The 23,356-nt window shown below is 39.3% G+C and overlaps 1 protein-coding gene across 1 annotated transcript in view; it reads left to right on the forward strand.

Moving 5' to 3' along the window:
• The window catches only part of PEPD (peptidase D), a 145,718-nt gene that overhangs the window by 102,824 nt on the left and 19,538 nt on the right, over window positions 1-23,356 (forward strand). The window contains exons 12-13 of the mRNA XM_067302497.1: window positions 4,889-5,037; window positions 22,849-23,033. Of these exons, the coding sequence (XP_067158598.1) occupies window positions 4,889-5,037; window positions 22,849-23,033 (334 nt within the window). The remainder of the gene's footprint in view (window positions 1-4,888; window positions 5,038-22,848; window positions 23,034-23,356) is intronic.

The raw sequence follows: 23,356 nt of genomic DNA on the forward strand, positions 1-23,356 counted from the left end.
TTATTTTACAATAAAAATGTCAGCAAGCCTATAAAAGTAAAAACGTGTTTAGAGGAAGATGATGCTTTAATTTAAAAAAATTGTATACTGTGACTTTATGAAGAAAAGAATCTTGGCCATTGATAGCCCACAGCTTGGAAACTTAAAGTGATACCAGAATGTTTTGTGATGCTTCACAATCAGAGGTTAAGAAAACTAAAATCAATATCAAACCACATATTATTTTTCTGGGCTTTAAAGCAAAAAAAAGTAACTTTAAATGCATTTCGTGGTGCCAATATTCTGTAAAGGTAACAAGGCCACATCTTACTCCATCTGTATTGCTTCAGCATGACTGTAAGGGGAGTGTGAAGAGCGCTTTTGCTCATAGTATCGTATAATATTATCAGTTACAACAGTGACTTGTAAGCCTTGAATTCACTTTAAAATCAACAGGACTTAAGCACCCTTGAAATTTTTTCCACTCTCCTGTAGTGGGATACTGCACCTGGTGCAGAACCCCAATCCCATAGGATGAGGCAGGATAGTTACTGGCGAAACCTAGGGCCCCCAGGGAAGGGCTGGAAAGCTTCCTACAAGAGAGGGGAAAGTTTAGTCATTTCTTTCTGTATTTAATGCTTGTAAAGTTGCAAGGCATGAGATGCATCGTTATGCTTCATTTGAACTTTGTACTGTTTTATGTTCAAAATAATTTTAAGTTGTTATGTCAGACCTTTTGCCTGTGAAAGGAATAAAATGTGATTAGTGATTTTTGAAGGTTACCTTTAAAACAGATGCAGAAGGCATCTTTTGTTTGACCGTGTTGGCTAATATTATATTGCTGATACATAAGCAAGTCGTTCTGTCAGTAGAGCAACTGAAAGGTTATCTGATTTTTCTCATACTTTGTGTTGTTCAGCTTTAGTTAATAATGTTTACAGTATTTTGCAATATGTATAGGATGAAAGATTATAAAATATATGTATGCAGATCTAAAGCCTCCCTTAGGAGATCTATGCCCATGCTTCCAAATAGAAGTTTGGAGTATTTTTTTCTATGCATCTATTGCATATGGAATAAATTCATATTATTTCAAGAAAAAAAAAATGGAAACAGTATCAGGGAATCTTTAGAGAAGGCTTGGGTCTTCTGACTATTAAATATGCTCCTATAACATGCACTTTTCGCCCTGGAAATGAGGCCAGGTAGGTTTTCATTGTTTTTACTCCCAGCAAAGTGATACAAAGCAAGATAAGCTTCTCTCTCTAAAGGTTATGAAGGAACTTTGCGATAGAAGGTTTCATCAGCTTCAAGTTAAATCGGTGAGCGCTTTGACATACAACTGCCTGCCTTTTCTCTGATCAGGGACGCTCCCTTTCTGGCTGAGTTCCCCTTCTAGACTCCTCTGAAACCTGACAACCTCAGACACATCATCTCTGGATTCATTTAAATCAGGAATTAACAACTGCGTCTTGAAGAAAAAGGAAGAGGGGGAAAAAATGGATTGGTCTTGAATTAAATGTGTCCTCATTCTACAGAAAACCTAATTCACAATTAAGTTTTGCAGTGGACGACATATGCAGTTCAGTAGGCATGTAACATATTTCCCTTTTAGATAAGTTAATAGTGTCTGGAGATACTTTGTTATGTTATTGTATACATTACTATAGATAAGACAGTCCTTAATACACAAGCCGTAGATCAAGATATTCTGTAAGACTATACCTATTTTTATTTGTGCATTTAATTTGTTTATATTGCTGCTACATTTGATAAAATCCAAATAACATTAAGTAGCTGTTTCTGTGCATGATCCCGGTAAGATTATATTAACAGACAGGTGATTTTGTGCACACAATGGAAATAAACTAAAATACATTATTAATATGTTTTTTGCTACCTAGCGATTACCGCCTAATTTCGTGTAAAATAAATGTGTTTTATGTAAGAAACCAGGATATAAGGAACCTGTTTTCACGGACTTTTTCCTGTTAGTCAATAGGAGAAGATAGTAGCTCACATGCCTTTTGTTAGAAATAACTGTGCTTGATCACTTATTTTGCCTGGCAAGCAAAGATATGAAACTCAGATCTTCTAAGGCTCCCATTATTTCCTCAGGATAGCTACATATTTGGACTATTTCCATGTCTTGGGAAACATTTTAACTAATGGATATGTTCCCAACTGAAGTTACAGGGAAGAGAATTCCCAGTAAAAGCCAAAATATCTCCCAAATGTACAGTTTGTTTTGGATGCTTTTTCACTGAAGTGTACAGACTGGATGGTGTGTTGTTGCTCTGATGTGGAATTTGAAAGATCATCTTCCCCCATGTCTCCTCTTGTCTGAAAGCCAAAACCTGAACAAATGGTGCTTCCTAGCCTGTGAGCTTTATTTCAGTGCACCATCCGCTTTGTGTGATTTTTTTTTTTTCCCCATTATTCATGCTGCAGTAACTCTAACAACTACTTACAACCACCAAATGATGAATGGGTTTCAGAAAATGATAATTTTAAGGTTAAAGAAATACCTAAGGCTTGGCCTGTGTTAAATTCGGAATGACTATTCTCCAGGTAAAACATAGAACTCATAACAACTTCCAGTAGACTTGGACATGGGTTTTAGAAGCTGTTGGTCACAGCCTAACTCTGACCATGCTGAATTATCACTTATATTTGTAAATGGAGCAAAGTTAGGCCACAATACTTCTATAAATCCCACAAAGAACTATGAAACTTAATTTGCAATTTTGAAATGATTCATTTTGAGATAGGCTGAAATATTCATAAATAATCTAAAATATAAATATTGTTGGCATGTTAGAGAACATAATAGCTTCTCACATTATTCTTAACTGTTGCAGCCAGTTTTCTGCATCCTTAGGTTTTCTGCATATTTCTGTAGTTATTTTTAGAAGTGAGCCTAACCATAAAATCAAAACTTAGGCAGTGTTGATGGCATTTCTGATTTTGAGGTTTGACTAGGCTTGTTTGCAGTTGCTATATTGGTGTGAAGTCTTGTTTTTTTCACCCTGTGGGTCTGAAATTTGCCATCTATTGTGTATCTGTTTTCAATTAGCAACTTTCTGTTTTAAAATACTGCATTTAATGTTAAGTGAATGTATGTAGTATTTTTTGTATTATCTCTGTGTATGCAGGTATAACTTGGCAATTATCTCCATAAAGTCCTCCTGAAGAGTTTGTTCCTGTAGCTTTAAACCTTGTACAGTTCTGCATCTGTAAAACCAAGGTTTTATTCCTGAAGTTCCAGTCCTGCAAGTCTCTCTTAGGTGAACCTTGCCCAGCTTGGGAGGCTGGCGATGACTTCAGCAGGGCTTGCACTGAGTGCAAAGATTTGTTCACAGAGCAAATTGTAGGGTGGATTTTAAAATTTCCTGGAGTATATCTTCACATGAGCACGTGTCTGTCTGTGTATTCAGTGCAGCAAGAAGAGTCCCAACCATGCTGAAACATTATTTAGCTTTATCATGGTTGCCTTAATTTACTTATAACCCATTGCATTCAGTGGCAGTTAAGTTAGACATGGTGAATATTTACAGCTAAATGCTATAGTACTTTTTGATGGTAGCTTATTGTTACCTTTACTAGCCATGTACACTGGCTGGGGACAGACTTACCCTGTGCAGTGTGAGAGCACGGCTGTAATTAGGACATGACGGTGGAGAAGGTGCCCCTGAGGAGTGGCTTTCCTCCTGCTTTCATTTTTGACTGATGCTGCTATGGAGCTGAAGCAAGAGGAAAGAAACTCCAAAGTTTTCAAACACAGATAAGGAAAATTATATTTCTCATGAAGATTAGTGTTATATACAGTTGCCTGAGGTAGTTCTAACAAGAGCTAAACTAGCAGATTTGGACTATGATTCATTACCTAAGAAATCAGGAGGTCACTCAAATACTATTGGTCAAGACCAAACAAAGTCCTACATGTAAAATGTGCCTTCTTGTAATCAATATATGATGAACTGAAGGGTTATTTGCTTAGGTATTGTTTGGTCCAAATGGTTATTTGGTTATTTGCTAATTTTTGAGCCTGCTGAAACCAGTGCAGTGCCTTATCAGGTAGGCTCAAGAAGCACAGTATTGCAAATGTCTAAGTGGGTTCTCACAAGGGCACAGAGAGCCACTTGCTGTTCTTGTAGATTGATTTCTGGTAGTTGAGTAATCAGTGGTAAATCATTGATTCATGCATAGAATAAATATGCTTCTCAAAAGGTAAAACAAGTTTTTTCACCCATAAAAGAAAGCACTTAGTATTTTTTCCACCTCTGATACAGAAAACTGTACTAAATGTTCTTTTCTGGCTGGATCTTCCCATAATACTTTTTTCTTTAAGCCCTGTTAGACAAATTTGTCTTAAAGGAAAGTTTATGTCCAGAGGAGTGGCAGTCAACCTTTATTGGGGACATTTTATTTAAGCCATCAGATGCGTTATGACACTTAATCAATTTACAGCCTTTTGTATTTAACATTTCTCTGTTAAGTTTTGAGGCTAGACCATCCACGTGGTGCTAACATTTCTCAGGAGAGAAGAAAATGGCATGTTTCTTCTTCTGCACAGAGGTCCTAGAAACCAGAACTCAAGAGCTTGAACTGGATTCTTCATGTGTTTTTTTTATCTTCCTTCATGTGTTCCTTCAGTGTTTCCACCCAGGCCTGGTGCTGCCAATAAGGGTGTCCATTTAAGCTATGTGTAATGCAAGTTCCCCTCTGCTAGGCGATACCAAGAGACTGTCATCTCAGTTTACTTAGGAACCGCATTCAAGTGGTGATTATGTGGCCAACTACCAACATACAGCTGATTTTTAAGTGCAGAACAAGAGAAATATCATCTGTTCTACTATTTCTTTGGAATTACATTTTCATTTCTTCCCCCGTTTTGTTTCCCTTTTAGCTTGTTTGATATGGGAGGTGAATACTACTGCTACGGTTCTGACATCACCTGCACCTTCCCGGCAAACGGAAAGTTCACGCCTGACCAGCGGGCTATCTATGAGGCAGTGCTGAAGTCATCGCGTGCTGTAATGAAAGCGGTCAAGCCAGGTAAAAGATCGGTGCATGTCAGCAGGAATTGACAAGCTTAAAGGCAGCATTCAGCCTGTCAAGACAATTACGTTGGGATTTTAGAAACTGTCGGAAAGGAACAAGATGACAAAACTCATTTCCTTGTTTAAACAGCTCCTAATGGAGGGATGGGGTAAGCTACACAACATTTTCCATACAACACTTCTAAAGAAATAACATATGGGCCAACAATTTTTAATAAGATTAAAAAGGTATTTTAATCCCCTTTTTCTTGTAATCCATTGAATATCGTGGTGACAGTAGTTACTCTAGTGTTTATCCTGGCAGCCATGTTTTGAGGAACTTTATGCCAAAGAATAAGTCAGCGTTTGAGTGAACATGTATGTTATGCTTCGGGTTGTTTCAAGTGTTTTCTGTATTTTACGTGTAAACGCAATAGAAATCTGCTGATGAAGAAGTAGATGGAGTGTGCATCTTTGGGAGGGATGCTACTTAATTAGCCTTAAAAAGCTTTAGAAAATACTGGCTATTGAGTACTTCATTGTATGCCTTAGAATTGCAGGCAAGCGAGTTCATCAAGTCAAGTATACATTTTCATAGTTGAAACAGCTGCCTGGCTTGATGAAAATCTTATTTTTCTACAATTCTGCTTTCAGGGCAGCAAATAAATGCTTTTAGAGCTAACTGCTGCTGTGATCTCAAGTATTAGTAGTGAAGGTACTTGAGCATTTCTCAGTATTACTAATAGAACAGCTTTGAGAAAAATGTACTTAATGCTCAAAGCACACTTGTCCTTTAAATTTACTGTATTAGCTTTCAGTCATCAGACCTCAAGTGCCTGGGCTTTCTGGGTTGCCAGTCAGAACATATGTAATTTTCCTGTTATACAGGCTGGCAGCAGCACTGCTCATTTGAGCAGAGTGGAACGAAGCAGTAACACTCAAAGTTTATCTGCAAATGGAGATTAGGTATTTTGCCATTTTAATAACAATGTGCACACTCCATCATCTGCTATTTCTCCCCTTAAAGAGTTCTGTTCCAGTTCCTCTTCATATTTTGCGTTACATTTAGTGCCACCTTCAATTGTTTCGTTTAACATTTTGGACAGTATTTCACGCTAATAAGCTGCTGACTGTCTTGAGGATTTGAAAACTAATATGACACTATACTCACAATGGTGTAGAGAATTCCTCAGTTAACTAATCAATTTATTTATAGTGTCAGAAAACAAGGACATGTTAAGTTAAATATTTCTGAAAATTAGTTGCAAAGATCCTTTACTAGCCTTGGGAGTTTATGAGATTGGTAGACAGTTTTCAGGAGACCTTGTTTTTTATGTACAGGAGAAGGTGGGACTGGATTTCAGCTGTTCTTCCTGTGCTGTAGCTGTCTTGCTTGGTTAGTAGAAAGGTGTAAATGCATTTGTGCTGTTTAGGAGCTAGTAGTCGTGAACTTTCTGGCTACCGAAAAGCAGGTTCCATACATGTTCCATGGACTGGTTCATTAGTTTGGTTAATTTGCTACCTCTGTACCCAAAGCAGTGAAATGCAACCTCACCCTTTTGTATCCTGTTGAATTACGATTATGAATAGAGTCTTGCAAGGTGCAAAGATTTGCGCCATCTGGACAAAGTCTGCTTTTTAGGTTCATATGGCTTGCACCCTAGTTCTCTTGCAGCTTGTAACTCTAACCCTTCCACTGATACAAAGAATCTGAGAATTTTTTTTAATATTTATTTTCCTCCTATGAGTGATAAAAAAACACTCTAAAGCCCAAGGCGTCTTTACTACTGAAAATGAGATGGAGCATTTAAAATAGATAGATAGCTGACAGAAAAGTATTTACAATGTCTGAAATAACTTTCCAGTGTTCTATGACATATCTAAAAGTTCAAACTGAAAATTCAAAATTTGCAACTGGGAGAAATGCTGAGTTGGAAAAGATATAGATCCTTTTTTTTTTTTTTCAATACAACTTGAAATGGTTTTAAAAATCAGGTGTTATTTAAATAGCTATTTAGCTGTTTTGTTTCTGCTCATGCACCTTTTCTTATAAAAAGGGACATAAGAGATAAGCCATTTTTGTAAAAGCCTTTGACAAATCCTTTTAAAGAAATGGATATGTTTTTGCTCTCCACCAAATTCCTTTTAAACATTTTGGCTAACTGTAACAAAGATTATTTATGTGTCGACCACAGTTTTAACTGAGAAAAATATGCTATGTCTCATACTCATACTGTTGGACCAGTAAGTTGAAAGTGGCTTGGTATCTCCTGAAAGGCTGAGATGCTGCTGTAGAAAAGAAGAAGGACTAGAAACAGTAACCTTCGTAGCCTGGTTAGTGTCACGGACTTCTCGGGCAGTTGGGAAACTGCAGAGCCCCCCGGAAGGGGTGGGTACAGACTGAACGTATTACTGCTGTAAAGAGAAAGCCGTTTCTGCAAGAGGGACTGCAACTTTCTCGGTCTCGTTGAACAAACCTAATTTGTCAGCTCATTGACTAACGCACCGGGATCTGCTCCTGGAGGAGCCCGTTACCCTCCCAAAGGGGAGCAGGAAGGAGCTGTGTGAATTCAGCTTGCAAACCTCTGTTCTCTCAGTCTAACAAAAAGTAAACACTTGAGGTCTCCTAAAAAGGAGGCAAAAAGCTTGCTAGTTTGAAGGCATTAAATGTAAAACGCAGTTCAAGTTTTAATCAGGTTTTCTGAATTACAGAGTCCTTGTTCATTTTGCTGTTATTTTTGTTTGTCTTCGTATTCCGTGGTTCCTTAGATCAAAGGAGGGAAAAAGACAGTCCAGTGCCTTGGCTCACATGACAATAACCATTAATGTGGCAGGTTGTGTAAAAAGAATTTAAACAGCAAAGTCAGCAACTGTAGAAAATGTTATTTCACCCCAGCTGTAGAATTGGGCCTTAATTATGCCTTGTGGCAAACGGTCACAGGGGACGTCTAGTTGTCATCTTCAGGAGGTTAATGATTCCTGGAGTCTTTCTCATTGCGAGATACAGAGCAAGCACTTTAGGAGACTCACTAGCTAAATACTGTGTTACATAACTATGTTTATGAAGGTTACACATTTTGTATAGGTGTGTATAGTTCAGAGATTTGGGTTTCTTTTTTTAATTGGGTTCTTAGGTGAACTTAATTGACTCTGAAGTGAAGTTACTTTCTGAGAGATAATAGACCCCCTAACATATGCTGTTTATATTTGTTATATATAAGCAGCCATCATAATTTATTAAAACACTTCCAAAACTTCATATTTTATTGTAGAAAAGTATTCATCCAACTCTGTCCTGTGCAGGGTGCAAAAATGCAAACAGCTCAAATCACATATATGGGTCTTCCTACCTTCCAACTAAAAGAAAAGAATTCTTTCTGCAAGCCAAATAATACATTCTGAAAGTTAAAAAACAAAACAAAACAAAAAAACAAAAAAAAACCCCACTCCCTCTGGGATTATAGACCAAGTTTAGTGCAGTCATCAGAACTCCTGCCACAAACCAAATCTGTTTAAAATAAAAGGGGAGAAAGACATGTTCAGTTCTACTGCATGAGCAGTGATTTTTGAAGCGACTGAACACGGGTCTATTATAAAGACAGTGGTGCTGGCCACTGGAGCGAAAGAGTCAAAAAGGCATGCTTGTGTGGCAGTGGGATAATTGTCTCTTTCCTGCAAAGTCAGACTTGCGATCCAAAATGTCAGAGAGGAATGTTGCATTTCTACTTAGGGGATATTCTTAATCCGTCAAGTCCATCTGGGTTAAATTTACTCCTCCACAGAACTAAAATACAGGGGCGGATGTGCAAAATATTGACACATTCACTTCAGTGGCTGAGGCATCATCTGCTTCTTACTCAGAACAGTGATTTGAGAAACAATTCATCTTTATACAGATATTGTACACAAACAGAACTATTAAAAAAACTGTGAAATTGCAAAGCCAAGTATTCCAATCTTAGAAGTTAGTGTCTTAATTTGTTTCACTTGTGCATTGTTTTTTATTTGATTAGACGAATCAGCTAAATTGATTGAAGCATGTTAGGTGCACTCCTGGAGCACATCTCCTAGTTCAGTTTTGTTAGTGCATGCACTTCAAGACTCCACTGTGTAAATCAAAGAACAGTAAGTGGGGACAATCGAGATTCCCCATCTAGAGATGATGGGAACTAAAACAGTAATGCAGATGCATCCATCGTTTCTCTGTCTGATATCTTCATGCCGTGCATGTAACCGAAAGAGCTCAGCTAATGAGCAGCTACTCAGTATCTTATTTTAACCTTCTGTTCCATGCATGGCCCAGACTCTGTTTATTGCCTACTGTTCAAAACCTGCTCTGACTCCAGAATTACTCATGTCCTCACCAGTTCTTCTCATGGTGCTCATCACCCCGGTATGCAGATACTCGGTAAACAGTGAGTTCACTTGCACATCATCTTCATGGTGTGGAAGTGGGCAACAGTTCCCCTTCTATGGGCAGTGTCAGACAGACTGGAGAAATTACTGGAAAAGCTATTGACTCATTTTGGATTACAAGCGTGAAATTCATCAGACTTTATTTTTTTTAAGAGCGTTTAACGCAACATGGTATTCTTGTTCAAAACCCGATGGCTTTGACCTCAATTATAGCTGTGAGCGCCCAACCTTTCTACTAACCAAGCTCCGGAGTCTCAAGCCAAGCACTGGTAAAATGAAGGAAAACAATTAATGACAGTATGCAAAAAAGTTGTCTTTTAAGCAACTTGCCTAGCATCCTGCTGGGAATCTGAGACTGGGGCAAGGATAGATGCAATTCCCAGTGACAACATTCAGGTGCCTTGACCATGTTTGCTTTTTGTAAAGTCTCCTATTTCTTTTCTTTCAGTTTTTGCAGCAGATAGAGTAGGAATTATAGGAGAAACAGATATCTTCACTGGTCTAGGAGGAACTTGGTTTGCCTTGGAGCTGCGGTCTTCTGGAAATGAGGTTGCCCTAGAACTAAATGAACTTGGGGCTTCCCATGTGGATGTGTGTCTTGTGGTGGGTCAGAAGCTGTGCTTGGAGTGATGGGAGCTTTTCCGCAGGGCCAGGCTAAAAGTGGTAGATGGTCATGTAACTAATGGGCTGGATCATAATGTGTCAGCACCAAGGGCCCAAACAAAGCTCGTACAGACAGCATAAATGGGCATTTCCTAACTCTGGAGTCTTTGATGATGTAACTGTAAAAATAGTGCTTTCAGTGTAGGGTGTTGTTTTCCCCCGCAATTGTTCAGGCTTTAAAAAAAAACAAACTAAGGGTAAAAAGCATTGTGCACCATAATATCAGTGGACATAACATTGTATAATGCAATATTTAATGGCAGGCTGTGAAGCCTCAGCTCTAATGTCTGTAGTATCTCCAGCAGATGACTGTGACAGTAGCAGCTGTCTTGCCCTCAGAAAGTCTGAACTGAGGCAGTACGTTAGACCTTTTTGTGAGTGAGTTTGAGATGTTTGTTGATAGTGTAAAGATTTGAAGAAACTCATGGAACTTGACAGGGAATCTGTGCATCGGTCCCAAATCCTGTCTCCTGTCTGCCTCTATTCTTTATCCTGGTCACGTAAGTTAGATGCAAGTGTCAATGGAACAGCTTTTTTAACCGGAAGAATCATTTGTTACAAGTTACACCTGGGAGACCAGTATCATTTGTTCTTTGTCATTAATATAAATCTATTTGAAGAAATGTGTTAAAAGAGCAGCAAGTCCTTTTCTGAAACCTCTAAGAGACAATTTGCTGAAGAAACACGATCTAGCTTTGAAGTTAGCCCTGCTTTGAGCTGCAGTTTGGACCAGATACTCTCCAGATGTTGTTTCTAACCTCAGTTACTCCGTGATTCTAAATATGTCCTGAAATGTGCAAATGAAAATATCAGTCATGTAAGAAGAAGATGCTGATGAAGGTCAATGACTGTGTTCTCAAGTCAAGCTCTAGGACAGGAGGTGATCTTTTGCAAGCCAATGGATAGTGATGTGCTCCAGTTTCCATGTATGAAATACATTCATACTTACTCAACCCGGGGTTTGAGTACTGCTCTGTTCTCATGTGGATGCTTTACTCTTAGTGATGCATTAGTCCAGTAGTGTTTGGAAAATTGCTGTAGAGTAGCTTCTTTTTTTCTTTAATACATGACTGAGTATTTATACTGTACCCAGGCTGCCAGAGGATTTCTGAAAGTTTTTGTTTAGATTGTTATGTTGAGCATTTAGACAAAGTTAGGAATAAGAGTTCTATAAATTTAAATCCTAGTTGATGAGGACAGTATATTGGTAACCTTGAAGTTTCTCAAATATATTTAAGCAGCTACTGTGTTGAGAAGAAATAAGAAGAATGTATGTTTAAGCTTTGCGGTTAAAACTATTTTGGATTAATGCACTAGATCATAAGCAGATGAAGTCTTTCAGATTAATGAGCTAAATCTTGGAGCAATTGTGTACTTTTCATTTTCATCCCTTTGCGTTGCACACTCTGCATCTTCGGACATTCCTCCCTGTGTCTTCTCCGTAGAGTAACAGAGAGTCACAGGAGAGGGGCAGGAAAGGAGCTTGTTGTGCATAACCTCCCTGGTACTACTGCAGAGCTTGTCTATGTTTAAAAAAAAAAAAAAAAAAAGCCCTCTTTTTTTCAATCTCTCTCTCTCTCTCTTTCATGGATCACTTTCTAAGTTATACATGTTAGCGGTTGGGGGAGAGGGAGGAAGAATTAAAACACCTCAGTCAGAAAGGTCTATTGTCCTAAATTCAGTTAAAAAAAAGACCTCTTTGTCTAGCAAACTATTCCCAAGAAACAGTTGAGTAAGGCCAGGTTGGCAACCATTCAATTCCCTATCTCTACATTTATATGATTTAAAAAGCTTGTATATCCAAAGTCCCTATTGAACTGAAATGCATTCAGACATTAGCTGGGCAGCTGGGAATATTTGCTGATTGATGTTTGTTTGTTTCAATAAAATGAGAAATACAGAATTGTTCCAAATATGCACAGAAGTTGTTGTTCACCAAGCCAGTTTATATGCAGTGTGAAAACTTTCCTCCTCGGGACACTGGCATTACCATAGGGCGTCCCTGTAGGATTTGTATCTCTGAATTTTTTCAAGTTGGAGCTCATGCTTAGGGGTATATGCATATTCCCCAGGTCCTGCATTTTAATATTCAAAAGAGTGAATACTGTGTTGCCTCTGGCTTTCAGACTTTGCTTTGTGATAAATACTTTTGAGGAATGTCTTGAAAAAAATCTCCATCCCAAGACCAACATCTCTGATAATGGCAGGCAGGTGGAGGTGCCTCCCCTCCTGGGTAGAAGGGCTGGAAGATTTATAACTTTCTGAGGACTCAAGCTTCATATAAAGACACAGGGTCTCTCAGTCTAGCTCTTAAGGCCTTTCTTTTGGGATCAGAGATCAGCTCTTGCAATTATTTATTTATTTATTTATTTATTATAATTTTATGTAATTTTATACCAGGACTGCCATGTAATCCTTGAGCAAAAAAGTATGGTCAAGTGACCATGAGAAAACCAACACAGCCAAAAATGTAAACCCTTGTGTTAAGAAAATAAAACATCTTTTTATTAATCATGTAAGTATGAATCAGCTCTGTGGTGTGGGGGACCCCGCTCTAGCCAGGGAGCTCACCAACTTGAGTCCTGCCTGTTGCAGTGGCAAATAGGTGCCTGAAGCTTTGCTCTGGGGTTAGCAGTAACCCTGTCTCGCTGCCATTTCTTTCTTGTGCTCGGTAGATTCAGGGCCAAGCTCTGCCACGTACAGCACGATGCAGAGAAATGCTGCCTGAACCCTTTGGAGGTTATGGTCCAATTCTGATGCCTTTCTGTTAAGACGGGGAAAGCTATGCCCACGTTTTGTGCCATTCTCCTGATTTCTTCAATTGCTGTTGAGCTGTGTTCAGCTAACATCAGCTGGTGCGTCTTCCTGGCCCACTCCGTGAAGGGGAGGCCTTTCTTAGCTAGTTTTCCACGTTTGCATCCTGCCAAGGAGTGTCGTAAATTAGAAGGACAAATCAAAACAGTCTCTTTATTTTCCAGTGTTTTACCAGTGTTTATAGGGAGGACCGTGTTCCCCTGCTGTTGAAGGGCGTAAAGCTCCTGGAGGTAGATCTGCACCTCGGGGATTTTGAGAGTGAATGGTCTCTATTCTGTTCAACACAATGTAAAAATTGGATGGTGTGTATTCTTGAAAACATTTTGATGTCTAAATATTGAGGCATGGCTCTTTCAGTAGGATGCAGCTTCAGTGAACAAGTATCACTGTCATAAATAACCCAATTAATACAACAGAAAGTGCAATGAACTGAATTTAAAGTAGCAATATGATTCCCTGCTCTATATTTTAATAACATTTCTCTAAAAAAAGAGGAATGGAGAATTTAGCTTCGGTAGGATAGCACTAAGATTGGGGATTAGAATAATCCAAATAATTAAAGAACTATTTAATGGAACTAGTAGCTATGGTACTTGACATGGCAGATCATATTACTGGCAGCTGCTTCTGTTATTGAATTGAGCACAGTGGCGCTTAGGAACATATGCAAATTCAGAAATTGCAAACTCACAGATTACTTCTTCAAAACTTCTCTTTGACTATGACAATTTTATAACTTCTTAAGAGTTCAGGTTTATTTTTGTTTGCTACTATTTCAAATACTGCTTTAGAGTAATTGTCACTATTTTCAGCTAACATCAAAATTTATACACCTAGAGAAAGTAATTGTAGCTGTTCTGTTTTAGCGTTTATTATTATTTATCCCTTCCAAGTTAAGTACAAGGTCCTCAATTACATGCACTGGGCATTTTTTGCATGTAAGTCAGTTTGTTTTCATGTAGTCCAGAGTTGTACTTAGTGTAATAGCATGTTGGCAAAATTGTCAGTTTTGCTATATAAAAGCAGTAGCTAATTATGATGAATTTTTAGAAAAAAAATTACTCTGTAAACTAGACCTTTTGACAGTAGCATAACAGGAAAGGGGGAGGGAGTGCAAGTCTGTTTTACAGTTTGTGTACTTCCAAAGTGTCCATTTGAATTATCCCTATTCAGATTTTCATATTTTAGGTAGAGCTACTGATCATTATTAATCTGCTATATTATCTGGCAAGACAATAATTCTTAGACATAAAACATTAATAACAGAAGTTGAAGATTTCATACCAATTTCCCTGAAGAACAAATGCTTTCAGGGCATGTTATAACTAGTACTTGATATTCACAAATCCTACTGAATGACACTGCAGTGCTTTTGTTTTAACCCTTGCAGTTAAAAATGTGTTATTGTGTTAAAGGCAAATTGGAAAGTAAATCTTGTCAATATATACTATAAATAGCTATTTGCAGCCTGCTGTCTATCCTCTCTGTTGAATGGGGTTTGCTGTATTTGTCTTGCAAGCATTAATGTTCAGAAATCAGTTTCCCCTTCAAAATCAGCTCTCTGCGAGGAACCCAAAAAAGGAAGCATAGCTTTCTGTGGCAACTTAATTCAGCTTTTGTCAGTATAAACTGTTAAAGCATCAGCCAGCACTTTAAATAAATAAATAAAGGCTGAGAGAGAAAAGGATGCACAGCTCATAATGCTGGCAAGGGACAAGGGACCGTCCTTGAGTCTCAGAAAACTTGCAAAATATTATTAAACAAAGACAGTGACATTGATCACTGGAGATCCCCCTGTCAGGCATGCAAGCTAACCTTGCCCAGCAGAGCAGTAACCTACAGCAGGAGGTGAAAGAAAAAGGCAATTCTTTCTGTCCAGTTGAGCAGATCCTCCAGTCCCTGAGTGCAAGCAGCAATCTGTTGAAATGCCGGATTTCAGACTGAGAGTCTCACTGCAAACCTTCTGGGAACTGTTCTTTTCTGTTTGTGACTAATCTGCAGGAGCTGACCCATGCATACAGTGACCACTGCAACATCAGTGAAACAAAAATAACACTGAGTTATTTCCAAATATATAAAAACCAGGCGCTTCAAAACAGTTGGGCTGTTCTGCCCTGAAGGCACTTTTGTGGAGCTCTCAGAGCAGCCTTTCTGATGGGACGCTCCCTGTGAGAGCTGCAGGGACACAGGGGCAAACCTGCAGCTTTTGAGCTAAATCCATGCATACATGTTTTTTTCCACAAAGATGCTACTTGTACAAAGCACATACATTTAGAAGTCCTTACAGAACCGGAGCCTAAATTGACGCAGCTTTAAGACTATTTAAGAAAAATCCTTTTGTCCATTGACTTTGGGCAGAATAACCTGTTTGCATTGTCTGCACTAATTTTCTCTTGATTCAGTAGTCAGGAAATGTGCATGTTCCACATTACAATTTTAGTTGAAGTGCAAAGTTCATGAGTCCTTCGGTCTTGACACTGCATCAGCTGTAGCTGTCTGAGTGCAAACCTGCTAGACATAGATTATTCTGTTTGCCCTGAATCTTATCTAAACAGTCTTTTCTAAGCTTCAAAGATAAGTTTCCACACCATGATCATTCTTTCCAAGCACTTCCCCCCTTCTCCCAATCTTTTTTCTCCTCTTTTCAACATACACCTATTTGGAAGGATTATGAAGCAAAATTCATCAAATCTGCCAGTACTGCTCAATCAAAATGTTGCATCTTTCCAGGCATGGAAGAAAATCCCTCCTCTTCCTCCACATCTGTATCTATTCATATTGCAAGATTTCAGCATGGCTTACTATTATCTTAATTTTTCCCTCTGATGTTGATGATCATCATATGCAGGGTTTATAATGGGGAAGATGGGGTTTACCACTTAAAATTTCTGTAGCAGTGATGCAAACAAAATATCACAACGTAACCAAATAGCATGATGCTATTCAACCTCTTGAAGAAGAGGTGGGAGTTTTGGAGGCAGCAGTGGCCGTCTTTGTTTCTCTTCAGTGATTCCTGCTCCTGTCACCAAAGACGTCCTATGGGGAGGGCTGAGGTACATTTTTTGGGGAGTCCGCCCTGTTTTGGAGCTGCGGCACTGGGACTCGGTGTATGTCTGTAGCAGTCGTGCCCCAGTGCTTTGCTGAGGGCGGAAGCGGGGAGCTGCGTCTGTTCCTGGCCCCTGTTTTCACCACGTCTGGAGGGTGGAGGGCCACCCCGGCGCCAGGCGCGAGCACGGGGCAGAGGGTCAAGTAGAGCAAGTCCAGACGATTGCATGAGACGGCACAGAGCAGGCTGACGTCCAATAATCATGGATGTTGCCATCGGTACGGCATGCATCTGCAGCTGTGGTCCTGCAGCAAGTTCGTTATAGCCCCTGCCACCAGTTTAGGGTGGGAGAGTTAACAAGAGCTTCTCTTCATACTGCAGCCAAGCCACCAATACGAAACACAGACAAAAATTGGGTCGCTAAAAATAGGCATCCATCATATTGTTTAATTAATCCATCCAAAATAGGTATATCCATCTTGTGCTGATCTTGTGATTCCTATAGATAATTATCTACACAATATATAAAACTTAGGACAGGACCAACTTTCCCAAATGTTGTCAGTGTTTAAGTACAGAATTTTGGTTTCCTGCTGGTTGTTGGGTACCTTGATCTGTACCAGAGAGTAGTCTTACCTGGTACCTTAAGAAACAAATCTGAAATGTTGAGTAACTGCTTCGTGTTTCATCCAGCCTGCCAAAAGGAAAGCATGAAAATCAGAAATATGACAAATTCTTCTCTAGCTTCCAAGTCAAGAGGGAAGAAATAATCATTTTTATGACTTAAACAATGCTTTGGTTTGTTTTTAAACTGGGTTTGATTAGAATTTTTAAGGACCTATTGTTTTATGTCTGATACGGTTACTGTGTGTTGGCAGATTTTAATCTGTTCCAGTGGTTTGCTGGCTGGACAGGGATTGCATGTTATGTCTGCATTTTACTGGCACTGCCAGGGGACATCAGGCCTTTTGCCCTTGTCTGTGCACACTCAGAAATTAAATGTAACCTTAACCTTAGCACAACTTGGGGAGAAGTTACTACAACCTTGCCATAGCAATTTTTTTTAGTAAGGTTGTGACATCTGTGCTGGCAAAAAAACCCACCAAGCAACAACAAAAAAACCCTGCTAAATCATTTGTGGTTTAATCATTGTCACATTATAACCACAAAGTGCCCTAAGTAGCAGCCAAAAAAATCCTGTTAGGCCTTTTCAGATCACTCTCCGACCAAAGTGGCTAAATACCAAGCAGTAATTCTAAATTACTTTTGTATGCTGTTTCTACTTTATGTTCTAGAATAGTTTCTAATAAAGCATCAGAAAATAATCACTTGAATGAAAACACCACTGAGGTAACAGCAACTTAGGCACAACTATAATGTGATATTTTATAACAATTCTCCTTTTTAATTCTACTGTTTACACAGTTACAGCATGTTCCTTCACAGGTAGGGATTGCATTTAATTCTTCATTTCACTAGAAGCATTCCTTTCCTTTTTTCTGAAATGAAAATCTGCACTATCAATAGCGCGATCAAAGAGACAATGTCCTTGTATAATGTTCCTGAGTGTTTTAAGCATAGTGCGTTGTCTGAATTTTGGTGTTTTTTGGCAAATGGAAAATTAGAGAGGAAATATTTTCAAGGAAGTAAAACAATATCTTTTTTTTTTCCCTGTTTTGTCAGTCACAATAATATCTAAGAATATCAGGTAACACTGAGGTTGATGGAAAAAAATAAATAAAACTAGCCCTTGGGGTAGACTTTAATATTTTGCCATTTTTATACACAGTGTATCACACTTCTGCAAAGCTCTGCTATATTATTAGCATGGAAGCTATGTCTAAAAAATGACCAGCCGCTATGGTTATATATTGTTTAATTAATCCATGGCCTGTCACATTCCATTTTCAGACATAGCCGCTGTCTGGTCCACGCTGTGTACTTGGCTTTATTCAAGGGATCTCAAATATTTCCATTGCACGTGTTGCTGTAAAAGGTGCTTTTACCCTGGCCTCTTGCCCGCGCACAGGCTGCACGGCGAGTACAGGCGCGGGGCTCAGCGAGCCTCAGGAGCGGGGCTTTCTGTGGAGCCAGGGGCTGCGCAGGACCGCGCTGCCTGGTATCTCCTGGGCAGAGAAGTCAGCATGGAGCAGACACACCATCAGCAGATTTTCCCTAGCGCAGGCTCATTTTGGTGCAAGCTTTCAAAGTCCAAGGACCTTCCAATCTAGCTTTCTAAACCTCATCTGTCAGTGGGGTATGACTGGTTTAGAAATTGGCTTAAAGATAGTAATGGAACTTACCTTTTTACACAAAAAGCCTGTCTGCAGCTATGATAAACTTCTCCAGAGCTTAAAAATAATAGTCCTGAATAATAGAACAATGTTTTAGCAGGTGATTGGTGATGGGAAGCTAGTTCAGATCGGTATTGCAGAACAGTCAGCGGTTGCAGTAACACACGCAACTAATGTCAGATCCACCTGTGTAGAAGTTTTACGGGTTGGTTTTTTTTAGTTGTGTTTTTAATTGTTTTGTCTCACTATAAAACTGATAATATGGTATTTGACTTCTGCTGTGTCAGCTTGCAGCAGGTGACAGAGCCGTCTCCCGGGCAGGGGCTAATCCAAGGAACTAAGTGCCTGAACATCATGCAGCCTCCATGAATAAAGCCCCTTTGTAAAAGATGCTTTTCATTCATTTTTGGTTGGTTGGTTGTTTTTCTTCATGTCTGAAAATGTCTTTTTGGATGGGATGTTCCTTGGCTGTGTGCAGGAGGGCATCTTTATTATCATTTTCTGTGTTTTAACATGCTAAAATTATTCACACACATATTCACACAGACATATGAGCAGAATATAGATGTGTCTGTGCTTTAACACAGAGATCCTCACTTCAAGTCCTTCTGGCACATCCAGCTTGTGGAATCACATGTTGTATGAGAAGAGATTACCCAAAAGATTCTGTTCACAGCTTTCCTAGGAAAGCTGGCTGTGATATTTAATTTTTCCTCCCTTATGTGCTTCTCACAAGTACTGAGAGTTCAGTATGTCTGTATGAAAATCAGATTAGCAGAGTCAGAGGACTTTTGTACCCCAAGTAAACTCACTAGTTTACTTAAACTACAGTTAAGTGCAGATGTGCTAGCCAGCCCCTTAGATGGCTAGGTTTGTATAGGCCATTGTAATATAAGGATTCCAATTGCAAGATAACCTAATAAAATTTAGGTTTAAAATAAATTTGAAGAGTTACCTATCTGCTTATTGTATATTAAATGCATATAAATATGAATATATTTTTATATATAAACATGTACTGGAAGTTCTTTCTTGATTTAGGATGTTTACTTCCTTCAGTAGACTGTGTCCAGTACTTTTAAGTAATTGTCATATTACTGTAAAGTAGTTGTTTCTCTTAACAAAGTTAATGCTTTTGAGATTATAAGGGTATCAGGAAATGTTTGAAGAAAGCCTTGTATTTAGAGCTTCTTTCCTTGTCAAATTACTGTTTAAAAAATGGGAGGGAAAAATCTGTTTGCACTCTATAATCAAAGTTTATTCCTAGCATGGTGGGAATCAGTTCATATCAAGGAAGACAAGCATATTGCCATTTTTTTAATTGAAGAGCAGTAAGGTCATTCCACTTAGTTCACTATCTCTAGTCAGCTCAAAAAACCCTCATATTTTATCTTAGCACAATAATAATAGTCTATGTATGTATGTACGACTGTATTATACAATGCTTGTAGGTTAAAATTTCTGTATTCCAAATACAACATAGATTTAATCACATAGAGTAAAAATTCTCCAGATTACAGTATTTTGAAGTGATTTGGAAGAGGTTGTCTAATAGCGTAAAATACCACCATTAGCGTAGTCATATTAGAATAAAACACAGAGCCAGACAATGGAAAAAAAATATATATAGTGTATCTAAGCATTTTCATTCTTTTTTTTTTTTTTAATTAAGACTCTATTTTAACACCTATTTACTTGCAAAATGAGATTTGTACTGTTTAACAGGGCACCTGCAGCAGTAATTTAATTTCCTGGTCCCCAGTGCTGTGCCCAGCCTGTTCACAGCAACTGCTGCTGCGCTTCTGCCGGCTGGGACAAACTGATGGCGCCGGTCGGGAGGGCCGTCGGGAGGGGTCCAGCGCCGGTCGGGAGGGCCGTCGGGAGGGGTCCAGTGCCGGTCGGGAGGGCCGTCGGGAGGGGTCCAGCGCCGGTCGGGAGGGCCGTCGGGAGGGGTCCAGCGCCGGTCGGGAGGGCCGTCGGGAGGGGTCCGGCGCCGGTCGGGAAGGACATCGCGGAGGGGTCCCACAACTTTTGCAGGCTCTGCTCTGGGTGCTGCTGCCGGTCAGAGGGAGAGGCCAAAACTGCCCAATTTCCATCCAGCTGCAGGGATTTTTTTTCCAGTGGAGCTTTTTGTTGTCCTTGGTCTCTAATGAAGTAGCTGAGATGGATGCAAACCAAAGCAGATGGAGGATGCAGAGTGCTGTGGGCAGGAGGCAGCACGGGAAGTAGTCAGGTTGCTTCTCAGTGAGGGGGAAAAAAGAAAAGTAGCGGGCAGGGGAAGAAGGGGCTCTATTGGTTTTGCTCAGGAATCAGAGATGCTCAGGGTTTACAACCACACCAATTTTTAGTTAGAGCAGTAGTATCAGTGATTCACTTTATTCAAGTTTTGCAGAAAATTTGATGTATATTTTTGATGTTTTAATTTCTGATCAGTAAAGCTGTCTGTGATATTTAATTTTTCCTCCCTTACGCGCTTCTCACAAGTACTGAGAGTTCAGTGTGTCTGTATGAAAATCAGATTAGCAGAGTTAGAGGACTTTTGTACCCCAAGTAAACTTACTAGTTTACTTAAACTACAGTTAAGTGCAGATATGCTAGCCAGTCCCTTAGACAGCTAGGGTTGTACAGGCCATTGTATTATAATCTTTGTATCTCTTGTTGTAAAAATTTACATCGTTTTTAGCTTATCATAGTTACAGGCACCTTTATCAAACTAAGAATTTTTTTTGTATCTCTTGAAATGGAATCTGTAGGTTTGGATTAGGACAAATAATATCAGCACAGTTGCAGAGGGAAGCTTTATTGCAAACAGCAGACCCCTCATCTTCAGTTCTCCTTGCAGACACTTCTTTTTAAGTTCACGCAGAGCATCTGGGGCTCCAGGTGTGTTTTGTCTCCTAAAACCAGGGTTCTGACCTTGGTGCTTATATCAAAAGCGGATAAAGCTTCAGGTAGCTGAACACAGTCCATTATTATATATGGCTTTGCAGTCATGGAGATGAAAATAGAAGACTTACAGTAATATTTAGCTACGAAATCCTGGAAGAGATCTCAAAAGAACATCTCATTTCCCAAGAAAGAATAATAAAGACTTTTAGAGCAGTTTCAGTTGATTGCAAAGTGTAGAAGCTGAGCCGGAAGTTGCAGACAGAAATTCTCTATTCCTACAACTACAGAATAAACAGGAAAATTACCGTGATTCAGTAATACTTCCAGTTTGATATCAGTAGTATCAGTGCAATAGACTGTAATGAGTGGAATTTAGCAGGTAATAGATGGGAACCTATTGTGAAGTAGCCACAAAATAATTCCAGATGAATCTAGAGTAGTGAAAATTGCAATACAATCAATGCTCAAAAAAAAGTAATATTTAAGTTAATATTAAGAAAGACAACGAGGTGTGAGCTCTCCCTGCTCTGGGGAGAAGAGGAGGCTGCCCGTCACCGAACTGACCTGCTGAGCTGCTCCATGGGAGGTGTTAAGGGCGGCATCAGGGTGCACTTGTGTCTGCGTGGGCAGTGTGCAATATTTAACAACCACTTGTTCCTCACTCCGTTTCTGGCCTTTATATCAGGGCCATGTCACACGATGGGATTTTATTTAAGCACTCCCATAGGATTGTTGTATTTCAACCTTTGAAGCCTCAGTACTTTTAGCATAAAGTGCTAATGTAATTATGAAGTAACATTAATGTTCACAAGATGCTAAAGCTGTGTGTTTAACTGGAGTAAAACAAATAGAACTTGATGGAAGTTTGGCCTTAAAAATTGCTGGTTTTTTTCTTTAATTTAATCATGCCAAAACTGAACAAGGAAAATATTCTTTTACTGTACCTTAGCCCTAGTTGTCTTGACTGTGCAACCACTCTGTTGATGATGACTCAAAGCCATGGTGAACTAATTAAGACAGTACTGTGTTACTAACAAAAGGGCTGCTTTCTTCCTCCCTCCTCCCCCCAGCAGTTTGTCAAACAAAATTGTGTCCTATACCAAAGTAATAGAAATCTAATGTATCCTGGCACTCTGTCTCTAGTCAACCAACAGTATTTTGTAATGCTGTTTTAGTATGTGTATTAGAGGACTTGTGTTTTACATAGCCCATTGACACAAGGGAATCATTAATTTCTGGAGAGTGTCTTTGCCAGAAAGATGTGGGCTTTAAATCTTCTACATCCATAGAAAAGTCCTAGCCATCTCACATCTTCTAAATGGGTATAGTCACTATCAAAAATAATAGGTATAGCAACATCTTGTGCTCTGCATTTAAAATAACTGCATTTTACCAGTTGATATTCTTTTGGAAAACACACTGATACATCTGCATCTGCGCAGACATGTGCGGACTCAGAGTCTTAAACTTTTTTTGTTCAAATCCAGATTACAGGATGCTGTTGTTTCTCATTTGTAGCTTTCTGTGCTTTGCATGCACGTTAAGATAACTTGTCCTGTTGAAAGTATTTTTGTGCTAATGTAGTTGCTCTTTCCACCTTTGTTTATTATATAAATGAAGGACACGTGTTACATCTGCTTCTTGAAAGTTGTCTTTAAAAACTTTTAGCAATAGTTAACTCAGCTGCTTGTTTCTGCTCTCCAAGGGGTCGCCTGGCCTGATATGCACCGTCTGGCTGACAGAGTCCATCTGGAGGAGCTGACGAGAATTGGCATTCTGAAAGGCAATGTAGATGACATGGTGAAGGTTCATCTGGGGGCAATATTTATGCCACACGGACTTGGACACCTACTTGGAATTGACGTGCACGACGTTGGAGGCTACCCAGAGGTTAGTGTTAGTCCGTTCTGGCTTGCCTTGCAGATTAACCCCTCTGAAGTCACTCAGCATTGCTCTTAACTTCACGATTAGTCAGCCACCTCTTCCCTGAGGTGGAGCAGATGTGCACTGCAGTGCATTTCTTTTTCTGGATGTGGTATTTTATGCAGTTTACTTTAAGGGGATCTATTACTTCATTAAAACATAAATTGCTTTTGGGGAGAAGTCAACTGATGCCGCCCTTCAGGCATTCTTCATCTGTTGAACATCTGTACCAATTACGGTCTTCCTCCCTGGCTCAGCAGGGCAGTGTGTATCGCGGGGGCGTCACTTGT

Source organism: Apteryx mantelli, chromosome 10 (genome assembly GCF_036417845.1).
Source record: "Apteryx mantelli isolate bAptMan1 chromosome 10, bAptMan1.hap1, whole genome shotgun sequence".
NCBI lineage: Eukaryota > Metazoa > Chordata > Aves > Apterygiformes > Apterygidae > Apteryx > Apteryx mantelli.